This window comes from Cebus imitator, unplaced genomic scaffold (assembly GCF_001604975.1).
Source record: "Cebus imitator isolate Cc_AM_T3 unplaced genomic scaffold, Cebus_imitator-1.0 Scaffold849, whole genome shotgun sequence".
Classification (NCBI taxonomy): domain Eukaryota; kingdom Metazoa; phylum Chordata; class Mammalia; order Primates; family Cebidae; genus Cebus; species Cebus imitator.
The window spans coordinates 98,488-117,982 of record NW_016108164.1 but is presented as its reverse complement, the minus strand read 5'-3'; the positions used below and the strand labels follow the sequence as shown (position 1 = coordinate 117,982).

General features: G+C 49.6%; 2 protein-coding genes across 2 annotated transcripts in view; both read right to left on the bottom strand.

Moving 5' to 3' along the window:
• Positions 1–1,946: 1,946 nt before the first annotated feature.
• On the bottom strand, positions 1,947–9,457 carry LOC108297855 (UL16-binding protein 3-like). Its single transcript, XM_017520538.2, has 5 exons — positions 9,319–9,457; positions 5,839–6,102; positions 5,337–5,612; positions 4,521–4,630; positions 1,947–2,222 (listed from the first exon to the last, which is right to left on the bottom strand). The coding sequence occupies exons 1-5, from the start codon at positions 9,401–9,403 to the stop codon at positions 1,947–1,949; spliced, it is 1,011 nt and encodes a 336-aa protein (XP_017376027.2). The 5' UTR covers positions 9,404–9,457.
• Positions 2,746–19,495, bottom strand: part of LOC108297856 (UL16-binding protein 3-like) — a 43,332-nt gene continuing 26,582 nt past the window's right edge. The window contains exons 5-6 of the mRNA XM_037735588.1: positions 4,500–4,515; positions 2,746–3,291 (exon numbers count right to left, since the gene is read on the bottom strand). The gene's annotated coding sequence lies outside the window, so the exon portion shown is untranslated. The remainder of the gene's footprint in view (positions 3,292–4,499; positions 4,516–19,495) is intronic.

Sequence of the window (19,495 nt, the reverse complement as noted above, 5' to 3'; positions counted from 1 at the left end):
CTCTCATGAAAAACAATCATTTATGTATCTTATTATAAAAGTGTGCATTATTATAAGGAAAATTTAAATATAACCAACAATACTGAAATAATGTAAATGGCATTTATAGCCTTGATCAGAGTTCGTTATTAAATAGGCGTTTGCTGTTCCATGAATCGTTCACAATTACTTTATGCAACAAAATAGATAACTTGAAAAAGAATACAGAATGATGAACCAGGAATCTGGAGTTCTATTGTGTTTTTTCTTGTTTATCAGACACGGCTTTTAAAACAAAATCTGAAACATAAAACAAGTCATCTTCATGTAGAGAGCTCCCTTTTCCTACAAGCCTACAAGAAGGTTTTCCAAAAATGTTAAACAGTGTTCTCAAATGTGGCTGAAGCTACACTTTACATACTTTGTTAACTTCTTATATATACATTATCCAATTAACATCTAACCACATTTTCATGTACAAGTGGGACCATAAGGCTACACTAGCCCAGAGTACTTGTGCCCGTGCGTGTGTGTTCATTTGAAACCTGTCTCCCAAAACGAAATCGCTCATTTAAAAGCAAACAACTGGTTAGAATTAAAGTCTGTAGACACTGGGTCACAGGGCCTAGAAATCATGTCAGAGTATATTGCTTTGGTTGAATATAATTAAATTCATCTTATGTGGCAGCATACTGAGCATATCAATGAACAATGAAAATCTAGCACATCTGACTTCATTCTGCACTAATTTCAGCTATGAGTCTACATTAAAGCAATGGCAAGGCCTAATGATGTATGTGGTACAGGCAGAAATTCATTTTGTCTTTACATAGGATTATGCTCATAAAAATTTATTTCTGTCACCCTAGGAGGATGTTTTTAAGAATTAAAAATAAACAGAAAACAAACTGCATTGGCTGCTGATCAATGAGATTGTGGGTCTGCAACCATCCTAAGAAAGAAAAGGAACCCAAGGAACAGATGTCTGTCTGCAGAGGACCATATTGTGTACGCCTAGTAAACAACAAAGAAATCAGCCGTGGGCATGCTGATAAAGGTCCCAAATTATTTTTGGTATAGGAGAGTTTTTTTTAAAAGATAAGATCTTAGAGTAAAGAATAAAAAAAAGTCAGATTTTAAGTTTAAATCACTTTTTAAAAAACTTTGTGACATTAAATGTCAGGATCAAGTTTTTAAAGATATAGAATATAGAGAACTGTAAAATGAAAAAAAGGAAGCAGTTATGCGCTTGATGAGTGAAAAATGCATTAATGATCTCTCATCTAAAAGACTGTTTTCCTTATTATCGTAGTGACTAAATTGCCTATCCATAAAACCACTGGAATATGTAGGTTACTGACATTATGCCAAAGAAGTCAAAATGTACTTTATTGCGAAAATATAAAAAGTTTTAAAACTGCATATGATGTTTTATACCACTTCACCAATAGGCCAAGGCCGGCACATAACTTATCAAGCTAGAAAACTTTAAAACAAAAATGATTAAAATGTTACTATGTATGAGTTATAAAAAAAAGTGGTGCCATGCTGTGTAGCATGTTTAACTGCCAAGTGCCCTCTTACATGGGGATAGTCACTAATATGATATCAGTCTAAATAAGTACAAAACATATCGCTGATGATAATATCCTTTAATTATCTTCTTAAACACAGATAGTTTCTATATATTACGATCATTTTAATAAACCTTTCGGTCATAATTTTGTGGAGTACAAAGTCATTTTATCAGTACGCTGATTTTTTTCTGGACTACTCTTTAGAAAGTGATGTTAAAGCCTACTGACTATTAAATCCCTGCTGTTTATTGACGCATTGTAAATGTAAAAAAAGGAAAAAAACCTGAAATCACAGAAAATGCTTGGCATCCACACAAATACATTCTCAGTGGATGTAACCACTACTGTGTAATTTTGTCACTACAGGTCTTCCTGCTCCATACTTTCGCTTCATGCAGTCGGCTCAACAATATCCATGTCTGCTCCAAACAAGACGACTAATTGTTCTTCGTAGGTGGCGATGTTCCTTTTCATAATTTCCATGCAAGGTCCCCAAAGCCTTTCAAGTGCTTGCACATCCATGGCTGAACATTTGACAGTCCCAATGGCGTGCCCAGAAGCTGCACGAAGTTTGTTAGCGACCAGGGCAAGCTCTCCAAAGTACTGACGAGGAAAGCCTCTGCTAAACGTGGAGTGGGCTGGGGTCAAACCAGAGAGCATCACCTTCTGGAAGCAGGGACAGAGGCAGGAATGTCGGCCTGCCCCCAGGGCCTCGGGACAGTGAAGACGGACAGCCAGGCTGCTTGTAAGTGAAGAGTGATCTTTAAAGTCTTTGTTGCCAAAAGGTATCTGGTAGCCTCCCTAGTTGCATTACTAAACATAACACAGCAGAAAAATGAAATTCCATTAATTTTCTGCTGGGTTATAAACAGAAATTCCAAAGTCAATCCTTATCTTTGAAAATAGACATCTTTATTTAACTGTAAGTATCACCTAATAAATTGCTAAATGAAATAATCATGAATCTAACACTTTCTCATGTTAAATAATTAAAAATTTCTACAACAGGTACTGTGGTTCATGTCTGTAATCCCAGAGAACTGGGAGGCCAAGGTGGAAGGATTGCTTGAGGCCAGGAGTTAAAGACCAGCCTGGGCAACATAGGAAGACCCAATCTCTACCTAAAAATAAAACAACTTGCCGGGCATGGTGGCATGCACCTGCAGTCCCAGCTATTCTAGAGGCTGAGTGTTGAGGATCACTTGAGCCCTGGAGTTGGAGATTACAGTGAGTGATGATTAAGCTGCTTCAGTCCTATATGGTTGACAGAATCATAAAAGTAAAAAGGATTAACACAATTCTTGGTCAGTGCATGAAAAGGATCCCTGAGGTCTGAAGTCCAGCATGCGATTTTACTAGCAATACCATTTGGAAGAATGAGGTCATGCTTCAGAGAAGTGTTTCCTTTCCCACAATCAACGAAGCAGAAAGAAAATGCTTTTTGCTGGGATTTCTTGTCCAGTTATAACTTGTGCAGAAATTCCATCCATTAGCACCGAGAGAAAGTGGCAGAGGATGTGAAGAAAAATGGCTGCTACGACCATCACCAAAGGTAATGAACGGCATGAGAGGTTGGGTCTCCAATGCCCTCATCATCCGCTGAGGGCTTCAGGGTTGCTAAGGCTTGAACTCCTGGCTGTCCAGAAAGGCACAGTGGTGAGTAGACAGGCAGCCTCTCTGAGGGAGAGCGGGAGGCAGACCAGGCTAACAGGGGCTGCTTGGTGTCATCTTCCACCTTCAGAAAGATGAAGCATTGGTTTAAGTGGCTGAGAAAAACCTGGGTCTGTTCTCCTGGGTGATCCCTCCCAGGCCCTCCCCATTTCGGAGCCTCTTCCCCAGATAAGGACCATGTTTTCCCTCCAACCCTCCCCCTGGCTCTGCAGCCTCCCAACCTCCTCCCTCCTGCACCACATCACAGAGCCAGCCCAGGGCCTGCTACAGCCCACGGGGCTCAGAACTGATGCTGGGAAAGAGGGGTCTGCACCCTCACTCAGGGCCTGCTCCTCTTTCTCACAGAAGGGTCTGGAGGACCTGGGGGCGTCCTGTCCAAAGAGTGGTCTCTGGATCCATGTTCCCTGGCCTTGGGTGGGCTTGCAGGCAAACCTGCTCTTTCCCCTTCACTCTCAGCCTCTCCTCACCCTGGGAGCTGCACCCATAGCTCTGAATGGAACTGTCCCCACCCCGCCCCATTCATTCCTGGCCAAGCTCAGTGGTCACCATGGAACTCCAGCAGCAGCTCAGCTCCCTGTCTGCGTCCATCTGCTCCAGGCAGGGCCTTCAGCTGGCTCAGGGTCTGGAGTGTGCAGGAGGCGGGAGGGCAGGGGCACTGCCGCAGAGCCCCGCGGGCAATCCCATGGGTTCCAGTGGCTCGGCCTTTTCCTAAACCTCATCCTGGACACACTCTACTCTTCACCTTCCACCTTAACTGCTGGGACCCAAGCTGCTTTCTCTGGGAATGTGGGTTTTGGAATGGGTGAACCAAGGCCCTCACAGCCCCCTCGTCCTGGGATTCCCCCAGATCACTCTCTTCTTAGCCTCCTTCAGGGATGCCCTTTCCCTTGACATCCTAGGTGAAGTGGCCATGCTGCTCCTCTCCTTTGTGCGGACTGCCCATGTCTGAGTTCCTGCTGCCTGCAGGTCGCACACCACCACCCTTCCCAAATAGGAACCTGCTCTGAAACAGGCCTGAATTGGCTAGACAGACCCTGAGCCTTGATATGGGCCCCTTCCTTTCCCTCCAGCCTCTGAAGGTGAGAATCCATCAGAACTCAGGACTGAGTTGCCCAAGTCATTGCCAACAAGCGACATGAGGTCTCATTCACCTGTCTTATTACAGGATGGAAAGGTCCCGGCCATGGGGAGGCGGGGGACTCTGGGAATTCTTCCCCATCTCCCTCCTCAACCACCTGCTTCTTGCTTCCCTCCCAATTCTGCCCACAGTACCTGTCACTCTAAAGAACTCACCTGAGATGCAGGTAGGAGGAAGCAGGGGAGGATGAGGCAGAGGCAGCAAAGCATGAGGGTGGTGGCCGAGGCCCTGAGTTGGGCTGTGCCTGAGGACTCGGTGGGCGGTGCTGAAATGGAAACACAAGCATCACAACCCTTGTCCAGGCCCCACATTTGATGACACACCTCCTCTGCTTCTGCCACCCCAGGTCATCCTACAAGGCAAAGGTTTTGTCCCCCCTGCTATGGGGCAGCCCCAGAGACAGGTCCTGGGATAGGAAGGGAGAGGGGGTGTCCCCTGTCCTCAGGGAGCTCACACAGCTGCCAAGGGAAGCAAGGTGACAGCACAGCCCACCCTCCTGCTGTGGCAGAAAAAGAGGTGATGACCCAGGCCGGGAGAGGGAAGATCTCCAGGCTGGCATTGAAGGTGGTTTTGATGGATTTCCAGAAACAGACCAAGGGGAGAGGAAAGGAAAAGTAATCCTAGGAGGTGGGAAGTCTAAGGAGAAAGATCTAGAAACAACATAATGCCCATAGTTTTGAGGCTGGCGAGATATGCACAGTGAGGGGAGCAAAACAGGTGCAGTGAGGAAGAGGAATCAGGAGGGAGAAGGGAGAGGAGGCTGGGAGAGCACAGGCGCCCCCAAAAGGGGTCCTCCATGAGGGGTCATGTTCTTACTCAAACTCACACGCTCACACTCACATACACACTCACACACCCACAAACACTGATACCCACTCACGCCCATACACCCGCACCCACCACAGACACCGACAGACAAGGCTGTAACTCGACGGCATCTCCAGGCGCTCCCAGTGCTCCCCTGTAGTCACCTGTGGGCTCCAGCCTCTTCTCCCTGCACATCAGGAAGTCCTGAAGCCAGCTCCCGCAGTCTCCACTTGAAACCCTCCAGAAGAACACGGTCAGTTCCCTGTCCTCCTCCCACTTCTGTTTCATCTGCCTGGCTCCAGCATGAACCACTATCCACTTTCTGTTGTTTGAGTCAAAGAGGAGGAACTTCTGTCCATCAAATCCGAACTGCCAGGATCCATGGATGTGTCCATCGGCTTCACACTCACAAGACATCCTGGCCTGCAGCCTGACGGGTCCTGTACCCAATCAGAAAGAGATCAGCTCTGGTCTTTACAAATTCTCTTTCCTGCCCCACATCCTCCTCCTCTGAGCCCCTTCTCATCTGGCCCTGTTGTCTCCTCCAGGTCCTGCCCTTGCTGCTGGGCTTCATGGAGGCCCCATGTCTAATGTCTTCTCCCTGCACACGGTGCAGCCCCTGAGCCCACAGTCTGCTCCATTCCCTCCTCGGTCTCCTCCACTTACCACTGGGGATGAAATCCTCCAGCTCAATGCCAGGCAGTTCCAGTCTGAGCCTCTGCCCCACCTCTCTCAGCATTTCCAGTTGTCTTCCCCAGGCATCTGTGGCATTCAGCTGCTCTTCTAGGCGACCCACAGATAAGACCCTGTCAGTGCCACAGTCATAGGAGAGGAAATTCTTCTGATCCACATGGACTTGGACCTCGCACCACTGTTGTCCAGGTCTGGGCAGATGGATGATGGTGAAGTTGTACCAGAGAGAGTGAGCGTCTACGGGAAAAAAGAAAAAACACCGGAGAGTGTTGGGGTGGGGGAAAGACCCCAAACACTGTGACAGCAAGAGGGTTTCCTGCAGGGCGGGGCTGCCAGAGCATGGGCTTCTCTTCCTGGGCAGCGGTCTCTGCCTGCGGCGGAACCATGGGCCGCCAACATGTCCATTTCCCCAGTCTGCCCAGGCCTATACATACGTCGGTTAGCACAGGACCTTTTCAGGGATGTGCCAGGCCTGCTGCAGGAGGAAGGGCCTAGATGGCAGGATCTTCAGCAGCAGCCCAGGTGGACTGCAGGAGGTGGAGAGTGTGGGAGGGCGCCCTGAGCATGCTGGAGCATGGCACAGTGGGTACGATGTAGTCAACATTGGAGAAGAGTGAGTTTATTTATTATGGGTAACAAAACACAGTAGGTTCCCTGGAATGTGCCTCTCATATGCTAGTAGGTTCCCCTTGGGACCTTGGAAAGAGAATGACTCACACCACATGAAACAAAAACCCAGCTCTTAGGTGGCGGGTTGTAGAGGAAGGAACAAAAGGCTGAGAGAAGCGCCCATGCCAGAGTGGCTGCAGCATGAAAATCCAGAACATTGTCCATCCTCTGTGCTCACGGGAAGCCTGGAGGACTCCTGTTTACCCAGCATATAAAGAAGGCCCCGGGAGAAGGCATCAGACTGTCATGAAGCTCAGGGGTGCCTGTTGCTGAAGGCTGCGGTTGGCGGTAGGGGATGCTGTTCCTGAAATGAGTGCCCAGCAGTAATGGGGATGGAAAATCCTGAAATAACAGATCTCAAGTGGAGGCTGTCAACTGTCAGGAGGAAGGAGGGTGCCATGATGGAAATGATTCGGGAAGTCACCATGCCAGCTGGGGACCTCAGCCATACAAAGCTATGCCCATGGCTCATAGAACAAAGGGGTCCAAGGTCCAAAAGGATGGAGACTCCACGCGGTTTCTGCTAGACTTAAATAATTACAGCAAGCAAAGACAAAATGCACGGATGGATGACCTGGAAGCTGAAAGTAGTCACCCCAGGAAATAACCGAGCTCCTTTGCTCAACTGTGACAACTGAGCCACATCTCAGACCCAGAGTCCATGACTAGGAGAAGAGCCCAGAGCCCCTGGTGGGCCCCTTCAACCCACAGCAACTGCAGGGACTGCTTCAGCCTCCCCACGGAGCCAGACGGGCATTCACTCTGCTAACTGTTCACCAAGAAACAGCAAATATCCAGAAACGCCTGGTGGACACAGTGTGCAACCTGATTCCTCCCAGGGATCTGAAGCATTCGCTTGCTCCCCTGTTACTCATGAGGTGCATTTGGGGCAAAGTAACAGATGGACACCTGTGTCAGGTCCAGTTAGAGGGATGTGCTGCACTCATAGACCCGTTCGATGGTAATTTCACATTTCCTGGGTTTGTACCAGGAATGGATAGAGTTTGTAGTTAATTTAGTAACTATTACAGGTTGTGCTGGTCACATGACCTCCCTGTCACTACCCAACCCTGCTCTTCGAGCTGGGGTGCAGCCATACATAGTCTGTGATTGAGGAGTGTGGCTGGCCCTGTCACTACGGCTATTTGACCCCGGACTCCCTAAGATCCCAGAGGCATGTGTGATTGGAAAAGGTGCTATGTGGATTTCATTGCAATTTCCAACTGCAGAATCACAACAGGGTCCCCAGTGCTCAGAATCAAGGCTGTGCCACTCACAGCTGCAAAATCTCCTGATTGAAAAGTGGCTCCAGGTGTGTCTCTGGGCCCTGGTGGGGATGGGCCTCCCTATGTGAGGGCAGTGACCGCGCAGCCTCAGAGCTGCCATCCCAGGGTGTTCTCCTCACCCTCTAGGTCATTAGGAAGGTAGGTCTGGCTGTGAGAAGATGCAGGTGGTTCTCCTGGGATGGGCAGGGGCAGGGCCACAGGGAACCAAGAAGCTGCACAAGCAGTTGGCCCCGATCCCCAGACACCACACGGCTGCACCCCCTCACCCTCAGCTCACACCCGAGGCTTTAGGGAGAGTTGCTGATGGCCCTGGAGGATCACTGATGCCACTCAGCTGCAAAGGAGGGGAGAGTAGGCCCTGAACCATGGGACCCCCACTCACATCCATCACATCCACACACCCAGAAGCCACAGGCAGGGTAGGACACACTTGTGACTCTTCAATTGACACCACTTGGAGATGACACCCTAGGGGATGGGGCACGAATTGCCAGGACACAGCAGGTGCCCTCATTTGTGCTCAGTAACATAGGACGGTGTCCACATCTGGTCTCCCCTTTATTTCCAGGTTGCCTTGCCTGCTGTTGCTCTACAAAGGGACAGGACTTGACACAGAGACAGAGAACCCATGGCCGGCAAGGACCACAGTGCCTGCAGCCTTTCCTTTCTAGAAAGGGTTTGCTGACTCCTGCCTGCACAGTGACTATTCTCTGTGACCCTGGCTCCCCAATAGGATGAACAGGTGGGTCTGGGCCCTAAGGGCAGAATTGGGCGCCTCTATTCACCAGCGTTCCCAGGTCATCGTGGGGGAAATGGTACTTCCCATCCCCAGTGCACTAGGTTCTGTGGAAAGCGTGGGGTACATTTGCTGGTGTGTCCTCAGGCAAAGGGGGAGAAGGTGCCAGTTGGTCGGGAGGTGCTAAGGGCCCCTTCATGGATGGTGAGGTGAGGGAGGCCTGTGGAATGACAGGGCTGAGCTGAGGGGGGAGTGAGAGGATGTGACCTGGGAGCTGAGCCCCTGGGTGCAAGTGAGTGGCTGCAGGAAAGCTCAGGGGAAGTTCCAGGGCAGGGAGCCCTGGGGGTGCTGGAGCGTTTGCGCGGTGGAGCGCGGGTTAATGCAGAAGGCTTGTGCTGGTGGGAGTGTCTGCCATCGTGTCCCTGTGGACCCCCGTTCACCCCTGTCCTGATCCCAGCTCGATTTCCAGGGTCTCTCGTTTCTCCTTCCCGACAGCGAGTGGTGCTGTGGGGCTGCGCCAGGAATCCCTGCCCACCCTCCTGACCACCTTCTTCGGCCTTCTTTTACAACCCTCCTGGCTAGGGGGGAGTGGGGGAGGGGCAGGCGGCACGCGGCAGCGGCAGGCAGCGGACCTGGAGGAAAGGAGCGGCGGAAGGGAGTTGAGGGCGGGGCGCAGTACGGGTAGATCGCGCCGGTCTCCCCTCTTCTGAAACCCGCCGCAGTCCACAGCCCCCCATGATTTGGCATCACCTCCCCACTCACCGGCGCGCGGCGCCCCGGACCTGCCGGACAGCAGGAGCAGAAGCGCGAGGCACAGAAGGAACGCGGTGCTGGCGGCGGCTGCCATCGGGGTCCTGGAGCGCAGCGGAGGAGAGTTGCGATCAATGCGGAGACCTGGGGATGAATCGTGTGGGTCCTCCCACGCAAGAAGGTTTATATAGAGGCGGAAGCGCCCTTTTTACTATAGTGTCGAGGCTGGCCCGAGTCGCCACGCCGCGCCTTCCGCGCCGTTAGCGCCCACCGCTCCCGAGGCTCCCAAGGCTCCCAGCGCGCTTGCCGGTTTCCCGCGCTTGCCGGTTTCCCGCGCTTGCGCAAAGTAGGGGCAGGACACTGTTCCTCCTCCTTTTTTTTTTTTTTGCAACCTCAGCCTTCCGGGTTCAAGCAATTCTCCTGCCTCAGCCTCCAGAGTAGCTGGGACTACAGGCACCTGCCACCACGCCCAGCTATTTTTTTTTTTTTTTTTTGTATTTTTAGTAGAGACGGTGTTTCACCATGTTGGCCAGGATGGTCTTGATCTCTTGACCTCGTGATCAGCCCGCCTCGGCCTCCCAAAGTGCTGGGATTACAGGCGTGAGCCACCGCGCCTGGCCACACTGTTCCTTCTCTGACCACCTCATTTAATTTTCCACACAGCATTTATTATTTCCCCAATGTAAATACTGACGCACAGGAGGGTGAAGAAACTTGCACGGGAATGTTCAGTGGCCGCTGTGTGCTCCGGTCACCACCAGCGCCAGAGACACCGGCCTCCCTCGCGGGAGTCCCCACCCTTCTCGCCTAGGTCGCAGGCGCTTCCCCGGTCCAGGGCGGACCTTCTTTGCCTCTCCACTAAAAGCATGTGCTAATAACTCTGTTGGGTCCTATCCTATGTGGCTGTTAGATATGCCATGCTTACAGGCAGTACTACATTCTATGTCCCTGTACTTTAACGAAAATATCTGTGCTGGACATGCTCACAGACATGTCCCAGCTCTCCATTGCTTTTACCTGTTTAGAAAGGTTTTAAGTTGTTAGCCAATCGGGTTTTAGTTTAGATTGTGAGGTCTGGCTTCAGCAAACCGCGATCAGTCAGATGCAGCAGTAAGGACGACCCCAAATACCTAAGGGACAAATGTATGTGTTTTCCTTTATTCATTGTACTCCCGAGGCAAGATGGCTAGTGAGAGTACCCTTACTGCAGTCCAGGAAGTTAAAATTGCGTTGCTGAAAGATCATCTGTCTAGGTGCTGATTTTTGTTTTCGGCACCAAGCATCTAGTTCCAACACACACTGTTCTGTGGCCTACCACACCTAAACCCGTGGCTGCACCTGCACCTCTGCTCAGTCCCTGGATGGTCACTGCAGCCATCCTCAAGGGGCAACCCGAGTGCATCCTTGTCTCGGTCACCATGGAACCATCTAGAACTGTGGACAGAAGCCAGAGGGACTTGGTGGGGGTGGCCAGTGACCCCTGGCTGCAAGGGAGAGCTTAGCCTGGGGTGAGGGCAGAGTCCCTGAATCCCACTCTCACTCAGCCACTCAGCCTGTTCCCCACTGAATGAGAAAATAGGCAGAGATCTCCCACTCCACACAGTCTCCATGTGGGGAGGCCCTGCAGTTGGTGTCCACTAATCTCCAGGCTCCTGAGGCTGTGGGAAAGGGGAGGAGGCCTGGACCAAGCCCAGGGCCTGTCTTTGCTTTAGGACAGGGGCATGGGATGGCAGCCATCTCTGTGACTGAGCAGGGACACAAGAACCTGGAAGGTGCTGGCCTGATGCACTAGAGACTCCTTGCAGGAGGGTGCCCGTGGAGGGTGGTGTGGAGGACAGCAGACACACAGGGGTGGGCAGTTCTCAGACCTGGGAGGGGCAGAGCTTGGTGGGTCCAGGAAGAAGAACCTCCCGTGCACTGGGCTGGGGACAGAAGTCAGGTTAATCCTGGGAGGAGGCCACTGGGAAGACCCTGGAAGCCCCACCCCTGAGGCTGGGTGACCTGGGCCAGTGACTGGGGGAGCAGGAGGAAGGCAGAAGCCTGGCAGGATAACCTGGAGGAGGACAGCCAGATGACAGGAGGAGGGGCCTCTATGTACACCTGGGCCCTCTGTCTCACCCCTGCTGCAGGCATCTGGCCACCAGACTCAGGCCAGCCCAGGATGGGGATAAGAGTGGCCCAAAGGTGACTGTTATGGGTGTGATCTAGAAACCATGCATTCAGACATGGAAGTCAGCTGATATTGTGGCAGAATATTCTTGTGTGAGCATCCTCAGCTCTCTGGGCATGGATGTCTGCATGTGGAAAATGACAAATGCATGAACACAGAGGAAATGAGCAGATTCTACAATGAACCTTGTCCTTCCATGTGCTAAGGACGCAGGGCAGGTCTCCCGTTGCAGCTGTGAGCCCTGTCGCCCTCCCTGAAGTCAGCAAATGCCAGGCCCACCCTGAGGAGAACTGGAGCTCTGAGCCCAGGTGGTGGCCTCTTCCTGGCCCTGGGGTCACCGTGAGAGGTTAGAAATGAATGCAAGACTCACTCATTAGGACTCAGGCATGTTTTTCAGACCCACAGAGGAGGAGTTTTCTCTCCATCACCTGGTCAGCCTGAAGGGTGATAGAGAGAAAAATCCAGTGAATGAATGAGACATCACAGCTGTCTCATTCATTCACTGGTTCACTCAGCCTCCCACCACCCTTAAGGGTGGGAGCGAATGGGGCTCAAAGGAACAGCCACAGGTGCAGAGGGGAGCTGGAGCGGAGGTGTTAACTCCCAGGGGCCTGAAGGTGGCAGCATTGAGGTTGGGGAACCTCATGGCTGGCACAAGTTGGTAATTTTTTTGCCTTTTTTTCTTTTCTTTTTTTTTGAGATGTAGTCTCCCTTTGTTGTCCAAGCTGGAGTGCAGTCGGACGATCTCAGCTCACTGCAACCTCTGCCTCCTTGTTCAAGCAATTCTCCTGCCTCAGCCTCCCAAGTAGCTGAGATTACAGGCCCCTGCAACCATGTCCAGCTAATTTTTGCAATTTTAGTCGAGACAGGGTCTCACCATGTTGGCCAGGCTAGTCTCAAACTCCTGGCCTCAGGTGATCCGCCTGCCATGGCCTCCCAATGTGCTGGAATTACAGGCATGAGCCACTGCGCCCAGCCACAACTTGGAAATTTGAATGCCAACTGGGGTGTCCACAAAGATTTTCCAAGGGGGGAGTAACTTTGGTTTTCAACCAGTCTGGGAGTGCTTCATGATGATAGAATCTTCTAGAAAACATAGTGTGATGACAGACAGCAAACTGCTGCCTTCAGCAAACTGTTTGAGTCTAGGGTGCAATAGGGCCAGGTAAATCTTGCCTTTTAAGCAAAGAAGGAACGAGTCTGAAAGCAGGAATGGAAACGGGAAAGGTAAGGGGCGAGGAGGAAAGAGAAGGAGAAAAGAAGGGTTGGGGTCTGAGAGGGAGCGGCCTGTCAATTCTGTAGAAAATCACATTTCTAGCCGTGCTTGCTTCAGGTCTGCAGAGGGAAAAGAACAACAGTGTGTTCACGGAACATTGGCTTTTAGACAAAATGATGCTAGAACTATATTAAATCCATTTTCACTTCCTATCACTTCTATATTTATAGATTTCATAAAATCAGCAGAGAAAAAAATGAGGGAGAGGAAATTTTCAAATAACTTAGTGGCTAAGAATTTTCCAGATTTTATGATAGAGATTGATTCTCAATTTTAGGTAACATAACAAATCTCAATTAGAATAAATAAAAATAAATTCACTCCTAGGTGCATTGTGATGAAATTGGAGAGTATCTTAAAGGTCGTCTTCAAGAAGAATATCTTTGAAGAGACACACTTAAAAGGGAAACATTTAAAAACAACTATTGATAAAATACAATCAATCAAGAGGAAAAACAATCAATTTGACAGCAGCCTCCTGGCCAGTTTTAAAATCTGCAGCCGTATCTCTGGAAATATGCCTTCTGTGTCATCTTTCACCTGTCCTCTTAGGATTCCATATAAATGTGGGCGAGCCTCTCCACAGTGTCTGCATGTCCTTTACTGTCTCTTCTGATGTTTCCACCCCTCGGTCTTCCTGTACCGCATTCCAGATGGTTTCTCTTGACCCGAATTCCAGTTTCCCGCTTCTCTCTTCAGGTCTGTCTACTTAGCTGTTAAAGCCATCTGTTGGGTTCTTCATCTCAGTTATTTAGTTTCACATGTATAGATTATTCCATATTTCATATACCTTACATTCTAAGTAATGATTTTTTTTCTGTTGATTTTTTCATTTTTAATCTATTGAAACATAGTAAGCGTAGTTATTTTTAAATCCCTGCCTCATAATTCTATTTGTTTTTTTTTTTTTTTTTTTAGAGAAAGTCATTCTTGATCGCCTGAGCGGAAGTGCAGCAGCATGGTCTTGGCTCACTGTAACTTCTGCTTTCTGGGTTCAATTTATTCTCATGCCCCAGTCTCCTGAGTAGCTGGGACTATAGGCACGTGTCACCATGCCTGGCTAATTTTCATATTTTTAGTAGAGATGGAGTTTCAGCAAGTTGGCCAGGTTGGTCTCCAACTCCTGACCTCAAGGGATCTGCCTGCCTCAGCTCCTAAAATACTGGAATTACAGGGGTGAGCCACCATGCCTGTCCAGATAATTCTACAATCTAAAGCTGCAAGGTCTAACTCAGCAGTTACTAGCTACATGAGGCTATTGAGAGCTTGAAATACGACTAGCTTGAATTGAGATTTACTGTCAGTATAAGGTGCACACCAAATTTCAAAGGTTTAGTACAAAAATGTCAAATGTCTCATTATTTATTTTTCCATTGATGACATTTTAAAATACTAATTTTGGTTAAAAAATGTGAGTTAAAACATATTAACAATATTGTAAAAATATATTTCACCAGTTTCTGTTTATTTTTTCAATGTGGTCACTAGAGTATTTAAAATTCCCTGTGTGGCTCACACTTGCAACTTGATGGTATTTCTATCAGAGGTCTGAGCTAGAGGGTCCATGTATTTTCTGTCTCTGTTTCACGTTTCAGTTTGTTCTTTTCGTTGCCATTTTACCTGTGCATATGGTTGGTTATTTTTGTCTACATTCTGGATACAATGTTTTGAAAATTGCTGTTGACAAGATATAAAGTGTAAAATGGGATGGGCATAGTGACAACCAGGGTGACAGAATATAAAGTGTAAAATGGGATGGGCATAGTGACAACCAGGGTGAACCGTTCTGCCAGGCTTGGGAACTGTGCTACTCGGGAAACTTTTCTCATCACCCATCCCAATCCTGCCCCAGATGGGAGGAGCAGTGAGTGCTGTGCCCAGGCTCCCCGCCTTCCCAGTGCTCCCGGCATCACAGCAGCTCCTCCCTGGATGTTGTGTTCACCATGCTCCACCATTGGCTCCCCATCCTTACTGCCCTCCCAGCATGGTCCCAGCCCCTCCAGGGTCGCTGCCTGACCAGGTGGGGGTTGGGTGAAGAGGCAGAGGTCCCTGTAAAACCTGTGGTCCAGTTTGAGTTTAGGTTCCTCTCTGAAACATGACTGCATTCCACAAGCTGTTCCTCCGGCAACCTCAGTTGGTACGATGTGTAGAGCAGTGTAGCATCTGGGCCGGTGATGACCAATTCCTGCCACCTTGGCTTTTCAACTATATTGATTATTCCTAAAACAAATAAACAGCCTAGCAACAAGTTATGGCAACACTGTTTTCCTTACTAACAGTAGAGACGTGTGTACGCACCAATGCTGGTTTTTAAAAAATATATAAGCCTGTAGGCACTCTGCTGCACGCAGAGTCTATTTCAAAATAATGCACTTTGAAGATATTCCCAGACCCGCACATACAGATTCTTCCCCTTTTTATCTCTGCAGGACATTGCATAGAATGACTGCATCACAACAGATGTAACCAGTGTCTATGGATGAAGATTCAAATGGGTCTCCAGTCAGTTACTTTTACAGAAACCGAATGCTGCAGAAACTGTGCCTGCCTGAGTTTCAATTCAATTGCGTGGAAAGATTTCCAGACACAGGATTGCTGTGCAAATTAATACACCTTTAAAGTGTCTCATGTCACGGGATGGCAATGCTGGCTACACTCTTGTGTGTGATTGTGAAGACCCAGCTTGGGCAGAGGATGGTGAAACATCCACTGTAGAGGGAGGGAGACAGGTGCAGGCTTCCTGAAGGACGGGGTGACGGGGCTTATCAAGAGTCAAAAAGATCCAAGTCGGAGTTAAGAATATGTATTCTTATGCTTTTGAAATGGCCTACAGACTCCCTGGAAAGATGAGAAGAATCCAATAAATTTCCTCCTGGGAGTGTGACCTGTGAGAGTGGACGCAGACGGGGTGGGGGAGTCTTTTACAGGTGACTTTTCAGGATTATGATCCTGAAACAGGTGAAAATACGGAGGTGAAGAAGTAAGGGAGGGTGGGGCCAGGAGCCCCCGGGACGGTCACCGTGTGGGCTCGCCTGATCTGTCGTGGGCCACGAGGGTCCCAGAGTGGAAACTCCGGAAGCGGCGAGAGCGGCTGCTGCAGTGAGGAGGCGCTGCTTCTAGATATTTACCCAACGGTGTTGCCATAGTGGAGGTATTACAGGTGATTGCACATTTCAACCACAGGTGACTTTCCGGGAAAGGTTACTCCTGGGGATTTCAGTTTCCACCCTGCCGCGTCCTCTCTGGGTTCTTCGCGCTCCTCTCAGGGCGCCCGCTTCGCCAGAGCTCCTGATCCATGTCCTGCGGGGTGCAGACCCCGGAGTGGGTCCCCGCTTCCAACCGAATCCCCCAGGCCTCCGGGTCCACAGACTCCAGACATAACTGCCTTTGGAAGACCTGGGAGGACAGGAGGATCCAGGAAATGCGGGGCCTGGTGGGGTGAGGAGCAGGAGGTTCCTCTTTCATGCTCGCGGGGACTTTGCCAGGGGCTCAGTGTAGAGACGTCACCGTCCCGCTCGGATCCGTGGGGCTCCGACAGTGTGGCTCCCCCAGGACCTCCCATCGTCCTTGCCCTGGGGCTGCTGCAGGAGGGTCCCCGAGACGCACTAGGTCCTGAGTGTCCAGGGTCCCGCAGGGGCTTCCCGTAGTCGCCTTTCCTACTTCGCCGCTAGCGGTTTCTCTGCTGGGCTGTGGGACCCCAAGCAGGGATGTTGTGAGGTGGAGAAACCTTGGGATGGGCGGAAAAGAAGGATCAGAGGGAGGTCGGGAGAAAGGGAGAGGACGGAAGCAGGTAGGGCCAGAGAGCATTGAGAAACTTCTTCTCCGCAGTGAGGAGAAGGTGACACTCGCACAGTCCCCACACTCCACCGACTTTCTGTCTCCTGCTCTCTGCCCTGTGAGGAACGCAGGCCCCATCCCCTCCACCCTCTCTGTGTTTGGGGTCAGCTATCCCAGCGGGGTGAGGCATCCCCTTGTGGATGCGATTAGCACTTCCCTGAGGGCTGTGGACACTGAGCACCTTTTCCTGGATTCACTGCCATTTGCATTCCTCTTCTTATGCCAGTGGGCAAGGCGAGGTCCCCAAACGCTGATGGGACCCTGACCCCAGCCGGTGTTGGGCTCTTGACACCGCCTGGGGAAATGAATTCAAGGACCAGTAGGAAAATAGAGAAAGAAGGCAGATTTATTGTCAAAGGAAAAGTACGCATTCAAGTAAAGGGAGTGCAGGGGAGCTCCCGAGAGAGGCAGGGGCACAGGGCTTTGGGGCTGCCATCTTTCTGGGTTTCTCCAACCAAGGGGTGGAATATTCATGAAAATTCCTGGAAGGAGAGGATTTCTCAGAACTGTGGTGCCACCCATTTTTACACCAAATATTGGTATTCTCCGAAGTGCTAGGGAGCTGGCCGGTGTGTGTTTACTATGTTCATCAGCATGTGATGAGGTCCAAGGTGAAACCTACGTCAAATCCAGGGCCATGCTGGGTCCACTCATTCTTAGCCAGCTTGGTTCACACGCTGTTTGTCAGCCTCTTATAAGCTCCCAGTCTCTGCAGGTATTTCAACAGACTCCTTTTGCTCGTCACCTGAAACTGCTGCCTAAAAGTTTCTGTTCTTTTCTGACCACAGTGTAGTGTACCTCTCTCACTTAGGAGAAATGTCTATTCAAATTTCTTGTATAAGGCCGGGCGCAGTGGCTCACGCCTGTAATCCCAGCACTTTGGGAGGCCGAGGCGGGTGGATCACAAGGTCAAGAGATCGAGACCATCCTGGTCAAGATGGTGAAACCCCGTCTCTACTAAAAATACAAAAATTCAGCTGGGCATGGTGGTGTGTGCCTGTAATCCCAGCTACTCAGGAGGCTGAGGCAGGAGAATTGCCTGAACCCAGGATGTGGAGGTTGCGGTGAAGCGAGATCACGCCATTGCACTCCAGCCTGGGTAAAAAGAGCGAAACTCCATCTCAAAAAAAAAAAAAAAAATTCTTGTATATATTTAAGTGGGGTTATTTCACTTTATAATATTAATCTGAAAGAGTCCCTTATATATTCAGAATACCAGTCCCTTCCCAGATGTATGCCTTTTAAATATTTTCTCTCATTCTGTAAATTTTTTTTAACCTAAAGGGAGTTTTTTTTTTTTCTCAAAGCACTAAAGGTTTACATTTGCATGAAATGAAATTAAACCACCTTTTATTTTGACATTTGTGCTATTGGCACACAGTACTTAAGGAGCCTTTGTGAAATCCTGGTCGCAAAAATTTACTGCTCTATTTTCTTCTGAGACTTTCACAGTTTCATGTGTTAGGTGGACACCTGCCATTCATCTAGAGCTACTTTCTGTGTGTGCTGGAAGGAAGGGCCTGCCTCATTCTTCTGCATGTGGCACCCAGTGGTCCCAGCACCATTCACTGTAGTGTAGAATGCACCTGCCCCACCTCCTGTCCCTCCCTTCTGGACTTGGTGACAGAATTGCATCCTGCTGAGCGGTTCTCCCAGGGCCTCCACCAATGAAATCCATCCTATGAATTCCAGGGAGGCACCTGCTCCTCAGAGGACCTGGACTAAGGAGTGGGTTCACCAAAGGAGAATATATTTTATGTGATGGAACATTCTCGGAATACTGACACTCAGCAAAACCCTTACTACCTCAAAATAAGAAATGGCATGATTTCCCATGTGGGTCCCACAAGTCTTTTTCTTAGCTCATTTAATTTTTTTGTGTTGTTTCTTACGCTGCTGTTGTTGTTTATTGTTGTTTTCTTTGAGACAGGCTCTCATTGTGTCCCCAGGCTGGAGTGCTGTGGTGCCACCTCAACTTCCTGAAAACTCAAACTCCCAGTCTCAAGAGATCTTGCGATTTGCTTCCTGAGGAGCTGGGAATACAGGCACGTGCTACTACACTTGGTCAATTTTTAAATTTTTCTGTAGAGACACGGTCTCACCATGTTGCCACCGCTGATCTCCAGCTCCCAGCCTTGAGCAATTTTCTGGCATTGGCCTCCCGAAGTTCTGGGATTACAGGCATGAGCCACCACTCCTGGTTCAAACCTTACTGCTTTTTAGTTTTTACTTTTCACACGGTTGTATGATAGTCTATAGATTTTTAAATTCTGTATAAGTAATTTGAGCAATGCTACATGATAAAATGTTTTCTTCAGCCACAGCTTCCTCAAACACAGAAGTGGCATTAAAATGTTGTGCATTTGTCAAATCTTGAAGAAGTTTAAGATATTTAGGGTAATTCTGACCTCTTGTTTTGTTTGACTCAATAATCCAAAAAAACGAGTAAAGTGCCCCCTCTGATCTGGAGGGGTAAGGAGGTGAAAGCATTGCTAACCCAAGTGACAGCCTGTTCTGTAGACATGATCCTGCCTAAATTTCTCATGTGCCACAAAAGAAGGTTGTGGACTTCTGGCTTCTCCAGAGCTCCACGAAGTCCTTGAAGCGCTCTCTGGCTGTCTCTGCAATTGGCTGAACAGCTCCTCCTGGTCTCTGTGGGGCTGTGGAGGCTCCAGGTTCCCTAGGCCCAGGGGTTGTCATGCTCAACAGGTCCCACCAAGGATGCACCCGACCGTGGGTGGTGAAGGAGACCAGGTATAGCTGCTCCTGCCCCTGACCCTATCCTGACCGGCCAATCTCAATGGAGGAAGGAGTAGGGATGGGTGGAGCCATGGAGGTTGGTGCTGGAAAGAACAGAAATGAAGCCCTTTGTCCAATCCCCCAAATGATGGGGATCCCTTTCTGAG

What these genes read in the sequence shown, in the direction of transcription:
- LOC108297855 (XM_017520538.2), bottom strand. Translation starts at nt 9,403, where the DNA reads ATGGCAGCCGCCGCCAGCACCGCGTTCCTTCTGTGCCTCGCGCTTCTG. An exon ending in GTCCGGGGCGCCGCGCGCCG is followed by an intron (nt 6,103 to 9,318) that starts GTGAGTGGGGAG and finishes TTTTTCCCGTAG; the next exon opens with ACGCTCACTCTCTCTGGTAC. An exon ending in TCCTCCTACCTGCATCTCAG is followed by an intron (nt 2,223 to 4,520) that starts GTGAGTTCTTTA and finishes CCCTGCTTCCAG; the next exon opens with AAGGTGATGCTCTCTGGTTT.